Source organism: Lepidochelys kempii, chromosome 1, assembly GCF_965140265.1.
Source record: "Lepidochelys kempii isolate rLepKem1 chromosome 1, rLepKem1.hap2, whole genome shotgun sequence".
In the NCBI taxonomy this organism is placed as follows: Eukaryota; Metazoa; Chordata; order Testudines; family Cheloniidae; genus Lepidochelys; species Lepidochelys kempii.
In genome coordinates, this window is record NC_133256.1 from 132,814,117 (window position 1) to 132,840,458 (window position 26,342).

The 26,342-nt window shown below is 46.2% G+C and overlaps 2 protein-coding genes across 5 annotated transcripts in view; both read right to left on the bottom strand.

Annotated features, from left to right (window-relative positions):
- The window catches only part of ARHGAP6 (Rho GTPase activating protein 6), a 500,241-nt gene that overhangs the window by 202,651 nt on the left and 271,248 nt on the right, over positions 1-26,342 (bottom strand). The window lies entirely within an intron of this gene.
- On the bottom strand, positions 15,975-17,621 carry LOC140907216 (myb/SANT-like DNA-binding domain-containing protein 7). The gene is made up of 2 exons (XM_073332645.1): positions 17,066-17,621; positions 15,975-16,475 (listed from the first exon to the last, which is right to left on the bottom strand). Exons 1-2 carry the CDS (start codon positions 17,619-17,621, stop codon positions 16,390-16,392), a joined length of 642 nt encoding a protein of 213 aa, XP_073188746.1. The 3' UTR covers positions 15,975-16,389.

Genomic DNA, 26,342 nt, shown 5'->3' on the forward strand with positions numbered 1-26,342 from the left:
TAAATAAATAAAAATCAGAATTTGCATCTATCTAATTTCCAATGAATACTAATAATAGTTCTGGAGCACCTGAACTTTTATTTGAAATAAGAGGAAGGTTCAAAGGAAGAACAATTTCCATTTCTGCAACAGTACAGAACACAGTGACAGAATTCATCTGGTGCATTAATCTTAACATTCCTTACAAGTGACTCAGGACTGCAGGAGAAAACATTCCCACTATCTGATCAGAGATACGTCATGTTTTTTTAAACAGAATGGCCGACAAATGCGCTAGTTGCACAGTTTTACCCTTCTCACTCTCTTGATACCTCTGTTTGCAGACCTCCAGCTGTTCAGAATCTCAAACAGCCAAGGAAAATAATGTTCCATATACCAGGAAAATTAAACTAGCCTACAGACAAATAATTATTATAAGCCAGAGAACTCAAACAATTATTTAATGATTTATAATCATAATCCTGAGTAAAAGCTTTTTAGAGCCATGAACAGCAGCAAAGTAACATAGAAAATATTTTTTCCATAGCAATATTGGTTTAGACACTGAAAATCCACAAACATCTGTTACATTGGGGCAGAGCTTGAAAGAGCACCTCAATAGAGAATAGGAAATTACCCTGGTGTTTGGGGGAACACAGAAGGACAAGAAGCCATCAATTTCTGCAGCAATTGAGTTTTCACAATTACTTGCATAAATGCTAAGTATTTTTAATTAATGCTCAATTTTATAGAAGTGCTGAATATATGCAATTGTCATTAACTTTAATGGAAGCTGAAGGTGGGTATCAACTGTTAAAATAAGTTTCTAGCCCCTCTAAATACAAATGTAAGTTTGAAATATGAACAATGCAATACTATTTTTCCATGTGGCACTAAGATGAAACTGACAAAACTGGATCTGGTTTCACTGCAGCTAGTCACAACTCTAGGGGCAGCTCTGAAATTGACAGGAATCATATCAATTTCATGCTGCAGCTTGCAGAACCAATTAGCAGTAGTAAAGGGAAGGACTGGAGCTATATATGGTTCCTAAGAGCTCAAAAATTAGAGGCTGCAAGCAAGTTAAATATTCAGAGACCTTTCCCCAAGGCATTGCAGCAAAGAGAGGAGCTGAAACAGTCAAAAGGCTGTGGAATGGCAGGTAGAATGAGCCCTGTGGCTATGGCGCTGAGTAGGTCTCAATCCTGACTTTGCCACTAGCTTCCTGCTGCCCATTCTGTAATATGGGGAGGAGATTTCCCTACTTCACAGGAGTGTTGTGAGAGTAAATCCACTGATGTCTGTACACAGGTTAAGAGAAGAGTGTCTATACATCTGGGTATAGTGCTTATATTATCCACAAATACCAAGTTTGTTTTAAAAGTCATAAGATACATATAGCACATAATCAGCAGTAAACCAAATCATAGGATGCAGATTACAAATGCCTATTCTGGAGTAATTCTGGGAAGCATCTTCTCCATGCCCTATCCCCAACCTGATTGCTTGTTTTTACTCTTGTATGTACAAGCAGGTTCTTAGTGTAAAAACAGTTCCTTTGAATGGTCTCAAAGCTTAATTAGGGAGGAAGGCAGTTTATCCAATTCCAATACTGAACCCATCACTAAAACAGAGGTCATTTCAATACGGACACTGTAATACTCTACAGCAGGGGTTCTCGACCTTTTTCTTTCTGAGGCCCCCCGCCAACATGTTATAAAAATTCCATGGCCCAGCTGTGCCAGGCCCAGCGTTAGGGGATAGCAAAGAGGGCAATTGCCTGGGGCCCCATGCCACAGGAGGCACCACAAAGCTGCATTACTCACGATTTTGCCTGGGGTCCCATGCCTCATGAAGCTGCATTACTCAGGCTTTGGCTTCAGCCCTGGGTGGTGGGCTCGAGGCCCCAAGCTGCAGTCCCGCACACTGGGGCTTCAGCTTTCTGCCCTGGGCCTCACTGAGTCTAGTGCCAGCCATGCTTGGTGGATCCCCTGAAACCAGCAGTAACCCAAATTTATGTGCATAAATTTAACAATACAGTTTAGATATTGGCATCCAAGTATTCAGGTACATTTACTACAGTCAAAAGGCATCGAAGCAAGTAGTAATGGAACAGCCAGTTTACAAAGCATGTTCCCTTTAATAACGAGTGTAATTTACCCTAGAAAAACCTGCAGAAGAATCACATATGACAGGCGCACTCACCTAGGAGTGATTAGGAGAACTTCCTGTGAGTGCTTGAGGGAAATGTGGACATTTCAATAGTTAGACTAAGATCCAAAAGGTCTCCATTCCTTTTCCTATGGGCCAGCTCTCCTCTTACCATCTGGCTCTCCCTGGTACTTGCAGTTTTTATGATTACTATTATGTATTATTTGTATTACAGTTGAACTAGGGGTCCCTAGTTTTGACAGGGCCCCATTGTGAAGGGCACTGTACAAACGCTCAGGCTGAAATTCTAGCCCTCATAAAGTCAATGATAAAACTTCCCTTCACTTCAGCTGGGCCAGGATTTCACTTTTAAACAGTGTCTCCTCCCCGAGGTTTACAATCTCACGGCAGAACACATAGGTGTAGTACACAATGGAAAGGAGTATTTGTGGCACCTTAGAGACTAACCGATGAAGTGAGCTGCAGCTCACGAAAGCTCATGCTCAAATAAATTGGCTAGTCTCTAAGGTGCCACAAGTCCTCCTTTTCTTTTTATAAAAACTAAAAATCTTAAGGATCATAAAGCCAGTTCCTTCTATCAACATTATTCTTCTCTTTTGTATATGTCTAAGCATTTTGCCACTTAAAACTGCAACAGAACAGAAATGTTTACAAGCACAGAGTGTTCCTTAATTGTTTCCCTTGCCCCACACATCACACCAACTCCACTGCTCAAAATTTCTGCTAAAAATTTACACTCAGAAATCAAGACCCACCAAATTGAAAACACAACTCCAAGATGTGACACATTTTGCTATTCCAAGGAAACTCACACAGCTCTCTTGTGCCTGTTTCTCACACTACAGCTAATGACCTAAGACAAAAGGATGAAATTTGAGCAACTAACAATGTTTTTCATTTATCTTCAATCTGTCATTTTGGTTCACTACGCCTTTAATCTTTTTTTTTTTTTTGGTTGTTGCTGTTGAGTTTGGCACAAGAAAAGATGAAGCATCCCCAAGCCATGGCTTATTATAAGCTTTCAAAGAAAACAAGAAAGCTGCCTTGAAAAAAAAAAAAAAGATATCTGAAGCAGACATTTAAATGAGAAAAGAAAATGCAGGTACCCAGCTGGTATTCATGTTAATAATCTCCCTGTCAACAGGTAAAAATGAGAGACAACATTATAAAGTACATCTGCATTAATTAGACTATGTAGTTGCCAAGGTGATTTTCAAAAAGGCTAATTAATGCCTGTTTTACACACAAATTATATCGATAAAAAAGCTAGTGAGTAGGTATGTGTTAATGAATTAGTTATGATGAAGTTATTCCCAGGTAGAATGAAACAAATCAAGTGTTGTCTAATGTTGTTCTAACAAAATTAAGGAAGATGAGGAGCAGAAACTTGAAGGCCTCACACACTTGCTCCTCTTCATGTTGTCTGTGTCCCCAACAATTTCACTGGAAAGAGAGGAGGAAGAGAGACTATCCTGCTCACTTTATTCTTCTACTGACCCTTTTCCTTCTCAGATCCACAAACAAAAACACGACACTGATTCACTAGTATCCGGAATAAGGTAAGCCCTTATATAGAGGAAAAAAGTTCAAAATTTCAGCACAAGGGAAATTTGACTGTCACATCACATCAATTTCAAGGAAAAGAAAGTATCTAATAAAATAAAGTGGTATTTATCCCTGATACAACTATTTTGTACTTTTAATTGCCTATCCTGAACACTGCTCATTAATCCATCCTACCCAGATCTACTATTCATCTTTCAAACAACTTTCATATATAGGATAATAATGGTCAGACTTGGAGACCGATTAGATAGAAACTCCCACAAATAAGATTTACTTCTTTCACCAAGGGTACGGCTACACTAGAGAGCTTACAGTGGCGCTGCTGTAAGCTCTCTAGTTTCGCCACTCTACGCTGAAGGGAGAGAGCTCTCCCATCAACTTAATTAATCCAACCCCAACAAGCAGCTCTGCCGCCAACATTGTCTCAACACCGGTACCTAGGTTGACATAACTTATGTCACACAGGGGGGTCGCTTATTTGCACCCCTAAACAACATAAGTTATACCAACATAAATGATAGTACAGACATAGCCCAAACATCACACTGTTCGGTTATTCAGAAAAGACAATATTCAATCCTGGACAAGTAATAATTTTAAAGTCAGATTGTACATAACCCGTCACGGTAGAAACACAAACTGTACATCAATATAATGTTTGGAGTTCCCACTTTTCTAATTGTCTAAAGAATCTGCACTGTATTCTGGTGGTTGGCAAAGATACCTGAACTTCAAGTCCTCCTAATGTATCATATAGAGCAGTGGTCACCATCCCACTGATCACGATCGACTGGTCAATCCTGGAGCCTCTGCCATTCAGTTGCTATCTCCGGGCTGCTAAAAGTCCAGCGGTGCAGCAGGGCTGAAGCAGGCTGCCTACCTGCCGTGGCTCCACACCGCTCTTGGAAGCGGCTGGCTGTTAGCACGTCTGTGCAGCCCCGGGGAGGGAGGGGGGGGAGGCGGCGGCTCCAAGCGCTGCCTGTGCCCCCAGCACCATCCCCGCAGCTCCCATTGGCTAGGAACCAATCGCTCCTGGAACCGGCCAATGGGAGCTGTGGGAGTGGTGCTTGTGGATGCAGGCAGCATACGGAGACCTGCTGCCCCCACCCCAGGGGCCGTGACATGCCAACAGCCAGCCGCTTCCAGGAGCGGCATGGGGCCACGGCAGGCACGCAGCCTGCCTGAGCCCCGCTGACCAGGGGTTGCCTGTGGTAAGCGCCTCCCGGCAGGAGCCTACACTTTGCACCCCCGCCCGCACCCCAACCCCCTACCCCAGCCCCCTCCTGCACCCAAACTCCCTCCCAGAGCCCACACCCCTCACCCTCTCCTGCATCCAGGGGTGAAAGTAAGTCGAGGGACTTACTGGTACGGGGCTGGGCTGGGGCCGGCTCTGGCCCCCAGAAGGGACGGGGTCTCAGGAGGAAGGGGTGGGGCTGGGGGTCAGAGGGGTCACCTGTACCGGTGAGTACCTCCCCCCGCCAGGGTAACAGCAGCAGCTGCTGGCTCTGGCAGCAGTTTAAAGGGCCACCGCTGCTTCTCCAGGGCTCTGGCAGCAGGGCTCTGGCCGCCGCTACCACCCCGGGGCCCTTTAAATCGACGCCCCAGCCCTGGCACCGCTACCCCAGGGCTCTGGCAGCAATTTAAAGGGCCGGGGGCTCCAGCCGCTGCTGGGAGCCACAGGCCCTTTAAATTGTGCCTGGGGAAGCCGATCCACCCCGGTATGGCGCACCAGCTCTTGCTGGTACGCTGTACCGTGGCATACCGGCTTACTTTCACCTCTGCCTGTACCCCAATCGCCTGTCCCAGCCCAGCGCCCCCTCCTGCACCCAAACTCCCTCCCAGAGCCCACACCCCTCACTCCTGCACCTCAACCCTGTGTCCCAGGCTCAACCTATGCACACCCCCATAGGGGAGAATGTTACACTGATTTGTGACAATCCCTGAAGGATTTTGGATCTATAAACCACAACTGACACTAATAAAAAGTAAAATTCATGAAATGTCCAGTGGATTCTATGAGGTTAGGTGCAGTTGACGACCTGACCTCTGAACCCAAAGTCCCTCCCAGAGCTTGCACCTCTCACTCTTGCACCCCAACCCCCTACCCCAGGCTCAGCCCAGAGCCCCCTCCCACACTCCGAACCCCTCAGCCCCAGGCAAGAGCCTGCATCCCCTCCCGCACCCCAAACTCCTGCCCCAGCCTGGTGAAAGTGAGTCAAGGTGTGGGAGAGCGAGCGACAGAGGGGGGATGGAGTGAGCGGGGACAGGGCCTTGATGAAGGGGAGGGGTAGATCCTGGGTTGATCTTAAATTCAAAAAGTGATCTTGTGCGTAAAAAGATTGCAGACCACTAATATAGAAGAATTGCTATAGATAATTTATCAAGATTTTTTTTAAATGTACTTTTTCCTGTCCCTCCAAGTCTTTTTCATAGAAAATATAGAAACATAGCTTTCATTGGCTGAAGAAAATGAAAAAAATATTCTCGTTCTTAATTTAAAAAATAGGGGAAATTTGCAGCACCGAAAATTAGATGCGCCCACAGAAAGTCTGGGACATTGCCAGAAAGAGAACTCTGGTCTCCTTACAGCTCACCATGGCTTCTCCACAAGACCCTCAGCCTTGAGCCGAAAGTCGTAAAACTTTGTATAGCTGCTACAGTTTTTTTCACTCTGAATTTAATTTTAAATTAACAGCTGTCAAGCTACTGTTACTTATACCGGAAAAGCTGCTTTTTCAATAAACAATTTATTGACTGAATTGGAGCCCTGAGAACTTTAAATCTAACTAACTGGCAGTAATACAGGTCTAGTCCTTCAAACATGACCTATTTTACATTCTCTCTGAAATCACAGCTCATCCAACATATATGCATTGTGCATGTTCCTATAATGGTAAAGAAGCTCAAACTGAGGGTGAAATCTTGGCCACATTGAAATGAATGGGACATTTGCTATTAACTTCAATGGGCCAGGATTTCACTCTTAAGATTCCCATTATACTCCAGATCACTTCTAGTTTGGGTTGTCCAGCATGATTATTTTCATGCAAAATAAATGGTATCGTCCTTTATCACCTTCATTGGCTTCCTCATCTCTTTGACTCCATTCCAGACTGCCTTCATGCTTTTCAAACTCCTCCAGTGACTCAGAGACCCCTGACCCTAAACCTACTTGCTCCACTGCTTGCTCACTGTGCTACGCTGGGCTTCATCTCTGTCATCTCCCAGTGATTCACTTGGGCTGATCCCTCGGTCTAGAATGCTCTTTCTTTCTTCCTCATCCCTTCTTCATTCAAACCAAGCTATCTGCCTGCATGCCTCTTTTGTGTCCTTTTCCCACACCAACACCTGTATCTATCCTTTCCCTTGAACTCCCTTCCTAATCCTGTCCATGTCTGTCATGCCATCTCCCATATGTCATATAGGCCCTTATTAAAACCCACTGGAGGGTTCTTAAAAACTATATCTTCTAATATATAGACAAAAACATGGTTAGTTTCAAGATGCCTGCATTGCCTCCCAATTGCCCTCACTGTTATATTGCCCGTGTCCTTCCCCTCTCCTAACCCAACATGTGTTTGTCATGTCCTCCGTTCTCATCTTAACCCAGAATATAAAATCTTCTAGGCCTCGTTCTCATTTACGCTACGGACCCTTTTACACCACTCAAGCAGTGTAAATTTTGTTCCTGTGTGAATTCTGTGACACTGCACATGTTCAGAATTTAGGACTCCTGCAAATTCCTCTGCTTCTCTGCAGAAAAATGATTTTCAGATGGGGAAGCAAAGGGAAGCCACAAGAGCAGTCATGCATCCCTCCCCAGCCAACAGAGATGTAACTCACTGTGGGACACGGGGCAGGACTGTGGCAGATGCCAATAGTGGCTTCTACCCTGCGCCGGGCTCAGCTGCTAGTTCCGGCTGCTCTGGTGAGGACAGGACTTCCTCTTCCCCTGCACAGCATCCGGGGCCATGTCAGACCCACTCCCAGATTTCTCCCCCAGCTGTAGGAAGCTCTGAAAATCCCCTCACCCGCATGCTTTCTGCACCCATCACTCCTCAGCTGCAGGGGGAGGGATCCCTGTACAGGGAGCTGCTCCCCCATCCGCCCAACCCCATAGATCCAGACCTCATTGTACCGAGACCTTCCTGCCAAGCCTCACCCCCCCCAAACACCCAGATCCCCCCAACAAGCCCCACTCCGCCTGCACCTGAACCACCCCAATGAGCCACCTGATCCCCACTCCACTGAGCCTCAACCAGCTGCACCTGGATCCCCACCCCACTGAGCCCCACTCCGCCAGCATCTGGATCCCGCACACACACAGACCCCCCCCCTTCTGAGCTCTATCCCCCCGTCACCCAGACCCCCCCCACTGAGTCCCAACCACCTTCACCTGGATCCCCCTACAGAGTCCCAGAACCCTCCAACAAGACCCTGTGCATCCAGATCCCTCCCACACCCAGATTCCCCCACTGAGTCACCTGCACTCTCTCACCCCACACCTGGATTCCCCCTGGATCTCCCTCCACATTTGGATCCTGCCTTGCTGAGCCTGCCTGCCCACACCTGGTGCACCTGGCATGGAGGAGCAGGGCCCTGGGGTGCTTCTGGGGCAGGCCTGGTCCTTGTGCTGTGTCAGGGTTGGGTGCAGCCTTAACACAAAGTCCATGTTCCAGGATGGGGGAGCTGCATAGTGATCTCCCACCACTGTGTAGCCAGTGGCCTGTGCTCCCCAATGCCATGTTGGAGCCTCCACATTTATATGACAAATGAAATGTACGGAATTTTCCATTTTAAATACTGTGCACAGAATTTTTTTTTTTTTGGTGCAAAATTTTTAATTTTTTGGCGCAGAATGCCCTCAGGAGTAAAATTTACATTCACTTTAAGGTCACTTCACACTGCCAGAGCAGTGTATGCTGCAAAAGTAATGTAAAGGAACCGTAGTGTAAATGAGAATCAGGCCTTTTATATGTATTCTAAAGTGCCACTCACTTATGTCACCACATAAGAAAATACATAAACAAACATCAATACTACTAATCTCCCCTCCCCCCCACCCCGAGACGGATTACTTTCCTCCCTTTCCATCTCACATGAACACTTTTTTCCATTTAGCTTACAGCACCATTCTCGCTCTTTGTGAAGTATTTATTTTTGCTTTGTAGGAAGGAGGCTACAGAATACTCTTTGTCCTGTAATAAATGACAATGCACTCTGACATTTATATTTACTTTATTAAGAGTGTCAGAGCTGTTTCTCTCTTTCTAAAATTCTCCTTTAAATTAGGCTTTTAAAAGCGAGACAATGCTACAAGAACAATAAATTAGTTTGAATGCAAACACACTGAACAATGAGGGATAGAAAGCAGTTTCTGTGCTCCCAGTAATTGCATTGGGAGCTACATAGCCCTAAAGAACTTTTAATAGAAAAACATTACTACTATTGTTTATTAGAAAGCAGACATTTCCACATGCAAATCCAGCCTCTGTCTGTCTTTGTAAAGATGATAATAGCCTTCTTAGCAAGGAGATGCAAACAGAGCAAAAATGAGATTTCCCAAGGAACAAAGGCTCAGTCTTGCAAGGTGCTGAGTGCCCGAAGGCTCCGAGTGTTGTGGTTGCTGAGCACCCAGCAAAAATTCTCTGTACCTCCCAGGACCAAGGCCCAAAATAACTTTCTTTAGTGCCAGCATTTTTAGCATAATACTGTCTACTTGATTATGTGTTTTCTGGGAAGTGAGTGTGGTGTTCTGTCTTCGAATAGATCTCGTACCTTTCCAGTTCAAATAAACCTTTTTAGTCATAAACCTGAAGATTGCTTTTCATGAATAAAATGTGACTTTACAGTAAAAGCTAACTTAAATATAAAAAATAATTGACTAGAGTTAAATAAACTCCTCAAAATGTAAAGCCCAGAATTGTATGGAATCTCTCAGGGATTGCTCCATCTCACATTGGGACTGCGTCATCCTCAGAGCCCACCACAGCTGGTAATCCCTATCATTTTAAGAAACAAATGAGAAAATTCCAAGCAAATGACTAAAATAGATTTTGAACATTATGTCCATATGGATGAATATAACAAAGATTTACACAATGATTAAGTGTATTAACATTGTAAAAATGTGTATGACGTACCAAAATTAACTTTTTGGGCTAGATTCACAAGGGGGACACTGGGACAGAGAAAAAAAGTACATGTTAATTTCTCCATAGCCTGGTGGTTACAGCACTCATCTGGGAGATAGGAAACCCAAGTTCAAGTCCTGAGTCAGTGACTTTTATACAAAGTGGAACAGTTTCAACAGGAGCAATTCAGAGCCACCCACCCTTGAATACCCCATAGCCTAAGACAGAGGTGGGCAAAATACAGCCCGCAGGCCAGATCCAGCCCATATAACATTTCTGTCCGGCCTCCTCTGCTCCCTCGCAATCTCCGAGTCCAAACTGTTAAAGGTCCCACAGCACAGCAGGGCACTCCTGCCGTGGCCCCATGCTGCTCGTGGTGTCTGCATGCCCCGGGGGGGGGGGGAACGGACTCCACAGAGAGGTAACAGGTAAATCTATGGAAACAGGCCAATGGGAGCTGCAGGGGGGGTGCTGGGGGCAGAGACCCGCTGCCCCCTCCCCACAAGGGACGCGCAGAGACGTGCCAGCAGCAGCCGGCCCCACAGCCGCTTCCAGGAGCGGTGTGGGGCTATGGCAGGCAGGCAGCCACCCGTGGTAAGCGCCTCCTGGCCAGAGCCTCCACCTCACACCCCCTCCCGCACCGCAACCTCCTAACCCAGATCAGAACCCTCTCCTGCACCCAAACTCCCTCCCAGACCTTGCACCCCAATCCCCTGCCCAAAGCCTCCACAGAGAGGTAACAGGTAAGTCTCCACAGAGAGGTAACAGGTACCTCCTGTACCAAACTCCCTCCGAGAGCCCACACCCCTCACCCTCTCCTGTACCCAAACACTCTGTACCAGCTGGGAGCCCCCTCCTGCACCCAAACTCCCTCCCAGACCCCCTCCATTAATAGCAGAAATGTGGGGCCTGTGACGACTTACCAAAATTCATGGAGTAGCCCCCCTGCAAAAATTATTGCCCACCCGTAGCCTAAGGAATAGGGCACTCACCTTGAAAGTGGAAAACCTGGGTTCCAGTCCCTGGTCCAAATCAGGCAGAGAGAGGTAATGTGAACCTGGATATCCCACATCCCAGGTGAGTGCTCTAACCACAGGGCTACTAGGTATAAAAGGACCAAACACCATAGTTTTTTTTCAGAGTAACAGCCGTGTTAGTCTGTATTCGCAAAAAGAAAAGGAGTACTTGTGGCACCTCAGAGACTAACCAATTTATTTGAGCATGAGCTTTCGTGAGCTACAGCTAGCTCACGAAAGCTCATGCTCAAATAAATTGGTTAGTCTCTAAGGTGCCACAAGTACTCCTTTTCTTTTTGCATAGTTTTTTTATGGGTTATGGCATACTCTGAGCATACCTACCAGATATGCTGAGGTAGGTGGGGAAATGCCTAGTTTGTGAATCCTGCTGGCATGAGTTAGGCACTGCATGGCCCTGTCAGGCGGCTTGTGCATGCCCACCAGCAGAAATGGAGGTGCCTAGGGACTGTAGAAGCCTACAGCATTAGGCAGCAGCTGAAGCACGGGTTTTGTGAATGCCAGTGGCACTTAAACGTTGGACTTAGGCTCCGTTACTGGTATATAGCCTAATTTCCACAAGAGCTCTTATTTTGAGGTGCACACAAAAATGGAAGTACGGGCAGTTCCTCAATACATCTGAAAACTTTGGCTAAATTAACTGACAGTTATACCTCAGCTTTCCTCACGAACTGTATCAAAAGATGAAAATGTTTCTCTTGAGCAAGTGGAGCATCTTCAAACACCACCTCTCTCTCTCTCTCTCAATTCCCGCTTCCCATTTGTGTTCACTTTCCATATTGATGAGCTTTCCTTTTCCTCCTGCACCTCACGGGTGTGTAAATATGCCTTTCACACCATTTCCATCACATCTCATCTCTACCTATGCTGAAACCCTCATCCCGTCTCTCCTTTTGAAGTTAACTGCAGAGCCACCACAAGTCTAAGCTTTCTAGCCTCCAGCATGTACACAATAGTGCTTAGTAGCAGGAGAACTCATCTGCAGGATGGAAGGAGATCAAGGGTTTATAAGGAACAGTATCATCAGGGGACATTTGCAAGAGAAGATTAGGCAATGATCTCTCTCAGTATGCTGGAAAACCAGCATATCTCATCTGTGTAAGTATTTACCACGTCCAGGACAGATAGTAAAGAACCCCCATGGGGCAGAATTTCTCTTGGCCTGGGAGGACTGTCAGCAGAGGATTTAAATGCTGCACTTTCCTTTGGTGCTGGGAGTCTGCCAACACATAGCACAGTCAGGATGTGACCTCAGTATGTGAGCCTTAGGATTAGTTGAGCTTCTTAACTTTTTATACAAATGTAATTGTTTTCATTGTGGTTTATCGTGGTGCTGGCCTTTAATAAAACTTAACTCCCCTCCCAGCCCTGACCCCAAATCCATAGCATCATCATTCCAGTGTGTCCTGAGACTGTGTCTACACTTTCCATGTTTGCTCTTGCTCTGCTGTGGAAGTTAACTAGCAAACAGACTTATTTTCTACTATGGAGAAACAACTAATATAGTGTTAGTGCACAGACAGGTTCCCTGAAGCATATACTTTCTTGCTGATACCATCCATGATGATGCATAGACAGAAACAATCAAAAAGACAGATATATTCTTATCCCACAAGAAAGTTCAGTACAATAAAAACTCAATCCCCTAGGCACACTAGGTTACATTTCAAAAGCACATAAGGGACTTAAGCTCCTAAGTCTTGTTTTCAAACACTCTTAAGGTTCCTAAAGTGACTTAGATGCTTTTGAAAATGTTACCCGATATACATAGAACTCTTCAATGAAGCCAATGACAGCTTCATGTGTGGAGTGGGCCGAGGGCTAGGCTCTAGCACTTTTGCCAAAGAGAGGACAAAGTAAACAAGTGAATGGTAGGGTGGGGAAAGCTACTTTCTAGTTTCAAAGGAGATTTTACGCAGCAGATAGCAAAAACAGAATCAGAACCTGTAATGCTAACTGATGGAACACATAAGATTTTGCATCTAAAGTAGTAATAGTTATCATAGCCAACCACTAACTCATTGTGTCACTTTCACAGTTAACTGAAGTGTCTGGTCTGGGCCCACTGGGGGAAGTTCTCCCAAAGTTGCTGGCTGCAAGCCACACAAGCACTCCACTCCAGGTTATCACAAGCCCCACTCTTTGTCACTGCAGGTTAGCAGTTTACACATACCACCATCCAGTTACAATGAGTGCCCAGTCCCTTGTCCTCAAGACATCTGCAATGTACACCAATCTCCCGCCTTGGTGCAAGCAGTGCACCCATTTGCTGACTTCACCAGAGTTCAATATTCTCCTTAGCACAGGGCACTCAGGGTATGTCTACACTACGGAATAAGGTTGAATTTATAGAAGTCGGTTTTTTAGAAATCGGTTTTATATATTCGAGTGTGTGTGTCCCTACAGAAAATGCTCTAAGAGCATTAACTCGGCGGAGCGCTTCCACAGTACCGAGGCTAGAGTCGACTTCCGGAGCGTTGCACTGTGGATAGCTATCCCACAGTTCCCGCAGTCTCTGCTGCCCATTGGAATTCTGGGTTGAGATCCCAATGCCTGATGGGGCTAAAACATTGTCGCGGGTGGTTCTGGGTAGATATCGTCAGACCCCCCTTCCTTCCCTCCCTCCCTCCGTGAAAGCAAGGGCAGACAATCGTTTCACGCCTTTTTTCCTAAGTTACCTGTGCAGACGCCATACCACGGCAAGCATGGAGCCCGCTCAGGTAACCGTCACCGTATGTCTCCTGGGTGCTGGCAGACACGGTACGGCATTGCTACACAGTAGCAGCAACCCATTGCCTTCTGGCAGCGACGGTGCAGTACGACTGGTAGCCGTTCTCGTCGTGTCAGAGGTGCTCCTGGCCACGTCGCCTGGGAGAGCCTGGGCAGACATGGGCGCAGGGACTAAATTTGGAGTGACTTGACCAGGTCATTCTCTTTAGTCCTGCAGTCAGTCCTATTGAACCGTCTTATGGTGAGCAGGCAGGCGATACGGATTGCTAGCAGTCGTACTGTACCATCTTCTGCCGGGCAGGCAAGAAATGAGGATGGCTAGCAGTCGTACTGTACCATCTTCTGCCGAGCAGCCATGAGATGTGGATGGCATGCAGTCCTTCTGCACCGTCTGCTGCCAGCCAAAGATGTAAAAGATAGATGGAGTGGATCAAAACAAGAAATAGACCAGATTTGTTTTGTACTCATTTGCTTCCCCCCCCTCCCCTGTCTAGGGGACTCATTCCTCTAGGTCACACTGCACTCACTCACAGAGAAGGTGCAGCGAGGTAAATCTAGCCATGTATCAATCAGAGGCCAGGCTAACCTCCTTGTTCCAATAAGAACAATAATTTAGGTGCACCATTTCTTATTGGAACCCTCCATGAAGTCCTGCCTGAAATACTCCTTGATGTAAAGCCACCCCCTTTGTTGATTTTAGCTCCCTGAAGCCAACCCTGTAAGCCGTGTCGTCAGTCGCCCCTCCCTCCGTCAGAGCAACGGCAGACAATCGTTCCGCGCCTTTCTTCTGTGCGGACGCCATACCAAGGCAAGCATGGAGGCCGCTTAGCTCACTTTGGCAATTAGGAGCACATTAAACACCACACGCATTATCCAGCAGTATATGCAGCACCAGAACCTGGCGAAGCGATACCGGGTGAGGAGGCGACGTCAGCGCGGTCACGTGAGTGATCAGGACATGGACACAGATTTCTCTGAAAGCATGGGCCCTGCCAATGCATACATCATGGTGCAAATGGGGCAGGTTCATGCTGTGGAACGCCGATTCTGGGCTCGGGAAACAAGCACAGACTGGTGGGACCGCATAGTGTTGCAGGTCTGGGACGATTCCCAGTGGCTGCGAAACTTTCGCATGCGTAACGGCACTTTCATGGAACTTTGTGACTTGCTTTCCCCTGCCCTGAGGCGCATGAATACCAAGATGAGAGCAGCCCTCACAGTTGAGAAGCGAGTGGCAATAGCCCTGTGGAAGCTTGCAACGCCATACAGCTACCGGTCAGTTGGGAATCAATTTGGAGTGGGCAAATCTACTGTTCGGACTGCTGTGATGCAAGTAGCCCACGCAATCAAAGATCTGCTGATATCAAGGGTAGTGACCCTGGGAAATGTGCAGGTCATAGTGGATGGCTTTGCTGCAATGGGATTCCCTAACTGTGGTGGGGCCATAGACAGAACCCATATCCCTATCTTGGCACCGGAGCAGCAAGCTGCCGAGTACATAAACCGCAAGGGATACTTTTCAATAGTGCTGCAAGCTCTGGTGGATCACAAGGGACGTTTCACCAACATCAATGTGGGATGGCCGGGAAAGGTACATGACGCTCGCATCTTCAGGAACTCTGGTCTGTTTCAAAAGCTGCAGAAAGGGACTTTATTCCCAGACCAGAAAATAACTGTTGGGGATGTTGAAATGCCTATATGTATCCTTGGGGACCCAGCCTACCCCTAAATGCCATGGCTCATGAAGCCATACACAGGCAGCCTGGACAGTAGTCAGGAGCTGTTCAACTACAGGCTGAGCAAGTGCAGAATGGTGGTAGAATGTGCATTTGGATGTTTCAAGGCACGCTGGCGCAGTTTACTGACTCACTTAGACCTCAGCGAAACCAGTATTCCCACTGTTATTACTGCTTGCTGTGTGCTCCACAATATCTGTGAGAGTAAGGGGGAGACGTTTATGGCGGGGTGGGAGGTTGAGCCTGATTACGCGCAGCCAGACACCAGGGCGGTTAGAAGAGCACAGGAGGGCGCGGTACGCATCAGAGAAGCTTTGAAAACCAGTTTCATGACTGGACAGGCTACGGTGTGAAAGTTCCATTTGTTTCTCCTTGATGAAACCTCCTGCCCCATGGTTCACTCTACTTCCCTGTAAGCTAACCATCCTCCCCTCCTCCCTTCGATCACCGCTTGCAGAGGCAATAAAGTCATTGTTGCTTCACATTCATGCATTCTTTATTCATTCATCACACAAATAGGGGGATGACTACCAAGGTAGCCCAGGAGGGGTGGTGGAGGAGGGAAGGAAAATGCCACACAGCACTTTAAAAGTTTACAACTTTAAAATTTATTGAATGCCAGCCTTCTTTTTTTTGGGCAATCCTCTGTGGCGGAGTGGCTGGTTGGGCGTTGGCCCCCCCACCGCGTTCTTGGGCGTCTGGGTGTGGAGGCTATGGAACTTGGGGAGGAGGGCGGTTGGTTACACAGGGGCTGTAGTGGCAGTCTGTGCTTCAGCTGCCTTTGCTGCAGCTCAACCATACACTGGAGCATACTGGTTTGGTCCTCCAGAAGCCTCAGCATTGAATCCTGCCTCCTCTCATCACGCTGCCACCACATTTGAGCTTCAGCCCTGTCTTCAACCCGCCACTTACTCTCTTCAGCCCGCCACCTCTCCTCCCGGTCATTTTGTGCTTTCCTGCACTCTGACATTAATTTGCCTCAACGCATTCGTCTGTGCTCTATCAGTGTGGGAGGACAGCATGAGCTCGGAGAACATTTCATCGCGAGTGCATTTTTTTTTTCTTTCTGAGCTTCACTAGCCTCTGGGAAGGAGAAGATCCTGTGATCATTGAAACACATGCAGCTGGTGGAGAAAAAAAAAAAGGGACAGCGGTATTTAAAAAGACACATTTTATAAAACAGTCGCTACACTCTTTCAGGGTAAACCTTGCTGTTAACATTACATACATAGCACATGTGCTTTCGTTACAAGGTCGCATTTTGCCTCCCCCCACCGCGTGGCTACCCCCTCAACCCTCCCTCCTCCCTGTGGCTAACAGCGGGGAACATTTCTGTTCAGCCACAGGCAAACAGCCCAGCAGGAATGGGCTCCTCTGAGTGTCCCCTAAAGAAAAGCACCCTATTTCCACCAGGTGACCATGAATGATATCTCACTCTCCTGAGGATAACACAGAGAGATAAAGAACGGATGTTGTTTGAACGCCAACAAACATACACTGCAATGCTTTGTTGTACAATGATTCCCGAGTACGTGTTACTGGCCTGGAGTGGTAAAGTGTCCTATCATGAAGGACGCAATAAGACTGCCCTCCCCAGAAACCTTTTGCAAAGGCTTTGGGAGTACATCCAGGAGAGCCGTGAATGCCAGGGCAAAGTAATCCTTTCACATGCTTGCTTTTAAACCATGTATAGTATTTTAAAAGCTACACTCACCGGAGGTCCCTTCTCCGCCTGCTGGGTCCAGGAGGCAGCCTTGGGTGGGTTCGGGGGGTACTGGCTCCAGGTCCAGGGTGAGAAACAGTTCCTGGCTGTCGGGAAAACCGGTTTCTCCGCTTCCTTGCTGTGAGCTATCTACAACCTCATCATCATCATCATCATCATCTTCGTCCCCAAAACCTGCTTCCATATTGCCTCCATCTCCATTGAAGGAATCAAACAACACGGCTGGGGTAATGGTGGCTGAACCCCCTAAAATGGCATGCAGCTCATCATAGAAGCGGCATGTTTGGGGCTCTGACCCGGAGTGGCCGTTCGCCTCTCTGGTTTTCTGGTAGGCTTGCCTCAGCTCCTTCAGTTTCACGCGGCACTGCTTCAGGTCCCTGATATGGCCTCTCTCCTTCATGCCCTGGGAGATTTTGACAAAGGTTTTGGCATTTCGAAAACTGGAACGGAGTTCTAATAGCACGGATTCCTCTCCCCATACAGCGATCAGATCCCGTACCTCCCGTTCGGTCCATGCTGGAGCTCTTTTGCGATTCTGGGACTCCATCATGATCACCTCTGCTGATGAGCTCTGCATGGTCACCTGCAGCTTGCCACGCTACGCTAGCCAAACAGGAAATGAGATTCAAAAGTTCGCGGTTCTTTTCCTGTCTACCTGGCCAGTGCATCTGAGTTGAGAGTGCTGTCCAGAGCGGTCACAATGGAGCACTCTGGGATAGCTCCCAGAGGCCAATACCGTCGAATTGTGTCCACAGTACCCCAAATTCGACCCAGCAAGGCCGATTTAAGCACTAATCCACTTGTCAGGGGTGGAGTAAGGAAATCGATTTTAAGAGCCCTTTAAGTCGAAATAAAGGGCTTCATCGTGTGGACGGGTGCAGGTTTACATCGATTTAATGCTGCTAAATTCGACCTAAAGTCCTAGTGTAGACCAGGGCTTAGATGTGTCAACAGTAAAACCAAACTGAAGTTTATTTAGCAAAGCTTGAGTTAAAGATTCAAATAAAAGGATCTGGAAACAAGTTTCCAGGTAAAAGAACCATAAAATGCAATCTATACCTACACTTAAGTTATTTTACTGTCTAATAAGGTAATTCTCACCCAACTGTCAGTCTGAGTAGCGCTTGTCCAATCCAGAGAGCTCGGATTCACATTTCATGAGATACACTGGCAGAGTGTCCCATCAATAATGGATAACGTCTTGTGCCCTTTCCCTTCTTTTATATAGTCCCAGGACTAGTCCATCCTTCATCTGTTGAGTTGGGTATGATCCATGTTAAAGCAATTTGTGGCCAGAAAGCACCAGTTTGTTCACTAATCTGTAATGTTAATATTATTTAAGCAGTGAGCTGTATTCTAATAAGACTTAGTATTTCAAAGCCTTTGGGTTTTTTGGAAATAAATCTCATTCTCAAGAAAATGTAGCTGCATATTTATAAGCACTAACAGATCACTTGGGAACTTCTCTATTTTATTCCTCATCTATTTAATACAATGAAGGACTCCCAATTGCTGTAGATGGAGAAGATGGACTAAATTTGATTCTCAGCTCCACTGAGAAATCTGGAATAAAACCTGTGTGTTTACTCTGACTTTTCAGCAAACATAACAGAGCCAAGTTTGGACCCACATGTTCCCACCCAGTTCTTCAAAATTACACCATCACCCGGAGTCTAAAAGTGGCTAAACTTTTTAAATACAGTACATCCTAATACAGAGGGCAAACTACAGCCCACGGGCCACATCCGGCCCACAGAACCATCCTGCCCAGCCCGAGCTCCTGGCCCAGGAGGCAAGCCCCCAGTCCCTCCCCTGCTGTTCCCCCTCCCTCTTACCATGCCACCACGCAGGCACCGCTCTGGGTGGTGGGGCTGCCCGCTCATGCAGTGTGGCGCAGCAGCATGCGTGGCTCCAGCCGGGCGGCGCGGTGGCCAGACATGCTGCTCTGAGCGGCATGGTAAGGGGACCGGGGGTTGGATAAGAGGCAGGGGATACCTGAGGAGCAGTCAGGGGACAGGAAGCAGGGGGTGGTTGGATGGGGCGGAGGTTCTGGGGCGGGTGCCAAGGGATTGGGAACAGGGGGCAGTTGGACAGGGCAGAGGTTGGGGGGGCAGTCAGGGGATGGGGAGGGGTCCCAGGAGGCAGTTAGGGGGAAAAGAGCAGGGGGGGTTGGATGGATTGGGGGTTCTGAGAGGGGCAGTCAGGAGGCGGGAAGTGGGAAGGGGTGGATAGGGGCAGGGGCCAAGCTGTTTGGGGAGGTACAGCCTTCCCTACAGTTTTGCACCCCAATGTGGCCCTCAGGCCAAAAAGTTTGCCCACCCCTGTCCTGATAAGATACTAATATCTGCTGGCATCAAGTTGGGAATAAAGTTTCATACTGGACTTTTTAATACAAGACTCCTAATTTATTTGGATCCTATACTGTTGTGCTATTAACCATTTTCATTATGACACAAGGGTATACATAAGGAAAATGGTACCAAATTTGGCTGTTCTCTTGGCATCTTCTGTCACTTCAAGCTTGGATTCAAGGTTTCAGTTTAGAAGTACTTTCATATTATAGTAATTAATTCTTTCATGTACCATCACTACATAAAAAACAAAAACAATTATTTCCTCATCAAAAGGATGAAATCCAAAATATTCAGTGCATTTTCTGGACAGCCATGACGTGATTGCGATAAATCTCTCCCCCGCCCATCTTTAGAAAAGATAGAACCACATCCTTCCCTTTGACAAAAAGGGAATATTTAATGCTCTTCTAAAAGGATTTTGGTGTAAAGTTGAAAAGGAAATGTCACAGAGAGCCTTTGATTTATTTGGTTTTGTTGCAGAACATCATTCCAGTTTGATAAAGATTTCACAAACAGTCATCTTTTGCATCTGCATGTGGGATTTGGTAATCATGAAGCATGCTCAGCAAATATTTCAACTTTCTTTATTTCATAAACATGAAGTTCTTAAAGAAAACTGTTCTAAAACAACTTCTGTCCCCAAAGTGCAGTGTCTCGTAATACCATTTTAAAACAGGAGTTCTCAAACTGGGGTTGGGACCCCTCAGGAGGTTGCAAGTTTATTACATGGGGAGTCACGAACTGTCAGTCTCCACCCCAAACCCCCACTTTGCATCCAGCATTTAGAATGGTGTTTTATATATTAAAAAGTGTTTTTAATTTATAAGGCTTGTTAGGTGAAAGGGATAACCAGTACAAAAGTTTGAGAACAACTGTTTTTAAAGGACTGTGTCAAACTGAAATCGAAACTACTTCAAAAAATGAGTAAAAAATGCTCCTGAATGTTGTTAGTTTTCAAGCTTTTACAGCCAAATTTTCGAGTTTTAAAATATATCTTCTCCCCTATTGTGTGACTGAGAGGCCCACACAAACAAGAAAAAAAAAGACTTGGAGGTGACCTAGAGAGTGAAACGGACTATTACACAAACTTCTGTCAAATGCAGATAGGAAAAAAAAAAAAAAAAAGGATCCTCCAATCTCTTTCAATTATAAGTCATCTTAGATACTACATGTAAGAGTGGTAGGTATATTTTAATGCAAAATTGTGATTTTGAAGTTGTGCCCCTTATTGATGAGTTGTCCATTGCTTAATAGTAGAATATTATGCAAGTTATTACTTTTATTCTTCGCTCCTCTCGCCTGAAGGAAAATAAAATGCTTCATACCTTTTCCCCCCCAAATCAGGCAAAGAGAAGATTTCATTGATCATAGTTCACTAACAAGCACAGAAAATACATGTAGCAACTTTTCCTTCTCAAGAAATACATTAGTTTTTTATGCTACTTTTCCCAACTCTTCACCATTGTTGCTAGATTTTTAAAAGGGTATCAACATACAGAACAATGTATTTTTAAAATGAATGGTAAAACAATCATATCTTTATGATAAATAAGTGCCCTGAGGGACTATTAAGGAAACAACTTTGAGATGTTCCAAATGATAGCATCTTCTTTTTCATTAAGTGTTCTTGCACCACAACAAAATGCGCTGATCATTTTCAGCTATTATACCTCATTTGATGTGTGGCCAATACAAGATGCTACCAAAAGCAAAAAGTTTCTTTCGGGAGGTGAACAAAATATGAAATAAGACACTACGTAATAAAAATGTTGGTCTGGGCTCTGAAATCAGCTAAATATACTATATAAATCACTAAGTCTTAAGAAACTGCTCCTTCATATATAGAACATTTTCTTCTAAAGTTGGGTCCAGCTCACAAAACTGGGACTCAGATCTGGATATGAAGTTCCCTAAAATGTGTGGATAGGAGAGGATCCAAAGCTTTAGTTCACTTGGGTAACTTATTTCAGAAGGAGGCCCAACACAAAGACTTTCAGCTATGGAATCTGGAATTCTGGTTCAGGACCAAACCTAAATTTATTTTTAAAAAAAAAAAGTGATTTTGGAAATACCAAAAGATCTTATACAATCATGAAATAAAAGTGAGCTAGACCCTCTCATTAATAGATTATCTCTGCATAGGTACAAAGAAATTACAGAAGATGAGGTTTGCTGTATTTCCTTGGAAATCTTCCACAGGGAGGCTGGGTTTGCCTTCTAGTCTCTCAGTATAACTTGTAGGAGGCTTCACGCCCTACTCCTGGGAGAATTCTGTGCCATTGTGTGCGTGCAGAATTCTTTGCTTCCTTGCAGAAAAATGACTGACAGGGAAGTAAAGGAAAGTCACAAGAGCAGTCACGTGCCCTTCCCAGCAGCGTGAGCATGTCCTTTTGGGTGCCCAGAGTAGCCAGCAAAGAGGTAAATCACTGCAGGGGCAGAGGGCCTGGGGACGCCCCAGCTGGTGCCAGGTCACAGCCATCCCCACATCTGCCCAACTCCTGTGCATCCAGACCACCCGACAAACCTCCTTCCACCACATCCAGAAACCCCTACCACCAATTTCCCTGAACTCCCACCCGGCCAAGCCTCACCCCCTACATCTTGAGCTGCCCCCCCACCCCAGACTCCCCCCCCCCCCCCCCACACACACACACACACACACAGCCCTCCCCAGCCCCACTTTGGCAAGTGGGTCCTACCCTGTGCCAGGCTTAGCTGCTAGTCCCGACTGGGCTAGGTTGGGCAGGGGGGAGGAGTGCACTTCCCCTGCACATAGTGGCCGGGGGGGGGGGGAGGGGGTGTCAGGTCAGACCCACTACCAGAAACCTCCCCACCCCACTTTCTGCCCCCATTGCTCCTAAGCAACAGGGGGAAGGGTCACTGCTCCCCCATCCACCCAACCCCAAGACATATGGACCCCTCATATCCAGATCCCCCCCTCCAACCGAGCCTCACCCCGTCGAGCCCCACCCCCTGCATCCCATGAGCCCTCCACAACTAGACCCCCCCCCAACTGAACCCCAACCAGCTGCACTCAAGCCACACCCACCAAGTCCCACTCTCCCAGCACCTGGACCTCCCCGCCACCCGCACTGAGCCACCCAGCCCCAGCTCCCAGTTAAATGTAAAGGTTCCAGCATGGCAATGGGTAGCAAAGGCCACTGGCTGCATGGAGGAGGTAGGAGATCACCCTGCAGCAGCCCCTCCCATGGACCTCTGGGGCAGGTCTGGCCCTTTGATGCAGCCTCATCGCCAAGTCCTTGTCTCGGGCAGGGGCTGCAGGGTGATCTCCCACCTCCATGCAGCCAGTCACTTGCGCTCCCCACTGCCATGCTGGGGCCTCCACATTTATTGACAAAATGTGCAGAACTTAAAAATATTGTGCACAGAACTTTTATTTTTTGGGGCACAGCATTCCCTCAGGAGTAACCCTAGAACTGCGGGTTTAAGGAATCTGTTCAGGCACAGGCAATCCATACAAAGGCCATATGCCTCTGCCCAAGTCAAGTCTCTTTTGGTCTCTTATCAATATGCTCCTATACAAACTCTGCTACAAGGGGCTTCCCACAGACTGGTGTCTTTGGACTACCCTTTCCCCTAAATGGGGGTTCCAAGTTGCAGAAGGAAGAGTGGCTAAGCAAGAACTTACCTACAAATGATGCATACATTTCAGTTATGATGCTACTACACAGAATGGTCAGAGATGAGGTTCTGCAGAGCTAGAGAAAGAAAAGCACCTGCCACAGTGGCTACTTTCCCACCTCCATTATCCCCAGGGCAGGATCTGTTGAATCCCAGTCTCCTTTGACCCATTGCCCTTTAAAGTTTAGCAAATATTTAATTATGATATGGTTAAGCCCCTGTAGCCCGTAGGTATAGGTATTTACTAAGGGAGGCAAAGGTGCAAGTTAAAGCAATAATTCAATGAGCCTATAACCCTCAAGGCCTGTAAGACAATTAGTTTACCAATAATTAAGGCATATGACCCAAAAAGCCTTTGCATAAGTAGCTAACCAAGAGTAACCCTAGATCATAACACATCGTAAGATAGAATGCTGTAATGACTACACTGCTGATAAGTAATCACAAAAGATGCTAGTTTCTACCAGCTTGGGATATGTTTAGCTATGGACATCAGCAAATGTCTGACCACAAGGATGCCAAGATAACCAATTGACATATATGCTAATAAACTTCAGGTAAAAGGATTAATATCCTATGGGAGAAGGGCACCCCAGAATTAGTAGGTGAGGAACTACAAATAAGGAAAAGGGGCTGAAACCCCTACTGAATACTTATTAGCCATAGTGGCATCAGCATAACACATTATAAAAGCTGTATCCCAGCCTATGTGATTTGGGAGGGAGAGATGTAGCTCTTAGGACATGCCAGGATGACGACCACTGGTGATGGTGAGGGAAAAGAGGAAGACGGCTAGATTGGCGGGCTCAACGGATAGTGATCAATGGCTCCATGTCTAGTTGGCAGCCGGTATCTAGCGGAGTGTCCCAAGGGTCGGTCCTGGGGCCGGTTTTGTTCAATATCTTCATTAATGATCTGGAGGATGGTGTAGATTGCACCCTCAGCAAGTTTGTGGATGACACTAAACTGGGAGGAGTGGTAGATACGCTGGAGGGTAAGGATAGGATACAGAGGGACCTAGACAAATTGGAGGATTGGGCCAAAAGAAATCTGATGAGGTTCAACAAGGACAAGTGCAAGAGTCCAATGCACCGCTACAGACTAGGGACCGAATGGCTAGGCAGCAGTTCCGCAGAGAAGGACCTAGGGGTGACAGTGGACGAGAAGCTGGATATGAGTCAACAGTGTGCCCTTGTTGCCAAGAAGGCCAATGGCATTTGGGGGTGTATAAGTAGGGGCATTGCCAGCAGATCGAGGGATGTGATCGTTCCCCTCTATTCGACATTGGTGAGGCCTCATCTGGAGTACTGTGTCCAGTTTTGGGCCCCACACTACAAGAAGGATGTGGATAAATTGGAGAGAGTCCAGCGAAGGGCAACAAAAATGATTAGGGGTCTAGAACACATGACTTATGAGGAGAGGCTGAGGAACTGGGATTGTTTAGTCTACGGAAAAGAATGAGAGGGGATTTGATAGCTGCTTTTAACTACCTGAAAGGTGGATCCAAAGAGGATGGATCTAGACTATTCTCAGTGATAGCAGATGACAGGACAAGGAGTAATGGTCTCAAGTTGCAGTGGGGGAGGTTTAGGTTGGATATTAGGAAAAACTTTTTCACTAGGAGGGTGGTGAAACACTGAAATGTGTTACCTAGGGAGGTGGTGGAATCCCCTTCCTTAGAAGTTTTTAAGGTGAGGCTTGACAAAGCCCTGGCTGGGATGATTTAGTTGGGATTAGTCCTGCTCTGGGCAGGGGGTTGGACTAGATGGCCTCCAGAGGTCCCTTCTAACTCTGTTATTCTATGATTCTATGAACTAACATATCAGGGTTGTTTTGCAAGGCATGCTATAAGAATGTGGATGCTCAGCTCATTCTATATTATTTCTATCTACTTGCTGGGTGACAGCTAATAAAATTATAGGTTTCAGAGTAGCAGGCGTGTTAGTCTGTATCCGCAAAAAGGAGGACTTGTGGTCACAACAGCTTATGCTCAGATAAATTTGTTAGTCTCTAAGGTGCCACAAGTCCTCCTTTTCTTTTTAATAAAATTATAGTTAGTTAATAAAACCATTATAAATACAATATGATTTCACAAGTGTGGTGTTGTAACCGTGCATGTTGGTGCTCCCAATTTAACAGTGATTTTGATAATATTCTGCCTAATCTTGGGACAAGAACCTATCAATTTCAGCGTGCTAATCAGTAATGTAATGATAGACTATCAATAAATCACACCACCCCAAATCAAAAACTGTAGTGCAATGGGGCACATTCATGCTTGCCAGTAACTAAATAAAAGCATGGGGCCTTGTAAAATAAAGTTATTCTGCTCCCCGATCGTTTTCTGCAACTACAAACAAAGACAACAGAAATGGTTGCATAGTCACAGCTTTGGTCTTAGAAGACTAGCAATGAAGCCATCTTCAGCTGCAGAAACGGACAGTAACTAGACCATGTTTAAACTATGATGGATTTCCTGATACACTGTGAACCAGCAACATGAGTAAAGGAGGACTTCATATTTGATCCAGTTGCCATTGAAATCAGCAGTAAAATACTGACTTCAGTGGGATAAGAACAGCCTTGCTGGATCAGATGAGTGGTTCATCTTGCTCAGTATCCTGTTTCTTTCTGACAGTGGCACGCACCAGGTGCCTCAGAGTGAAGGAGCAGAATAGGTCAATTTAGAGTAATCCATCCCCTGTCATCCAGTGCCAGCTTTTAGCTTTCATCAGTTAGTCCTGGGGTTGCATACCTGAGCACCTTAGCTAACAGCCATTGATGGACCTATATTCCATGAATTTATACAATTCTTTTTTGAATCCAGTTATACTTTTGGCCTTTACAACATCCCACAGCGAAGAGTTCCACAGGCTGACCCTGTGCTGTGTGAAGTACTTCCTTTATTCTGTTTTAAAGCTGCTGCCTATTAATTTCATTAGGTGACCTCTTGTTCTTGTGTTACATGAAAGGATAAAACAACATGTCCCTATTCACTTTCTCCACACCATTCATGATTTTATAGACCAGGGTCATCCCCCCCCCCCCCCCCCCCCCCGTCGTCTCTTTTCTAAGCTGAAAAGTCACCGTCTTTTTTACTTTGTCATACGAAGCAGTTCCATACCCCTAATAATTTTTATTATCCTTCCTTGCACTTTTTCCAATTCTAATATATCTATTTTGAGATGAGGCGACCAGAACCACATGCACTAATCAAGGTGTTCATGTACCATGGATTTATATAGTGACCTTATGATATTTTCTGTCTTATT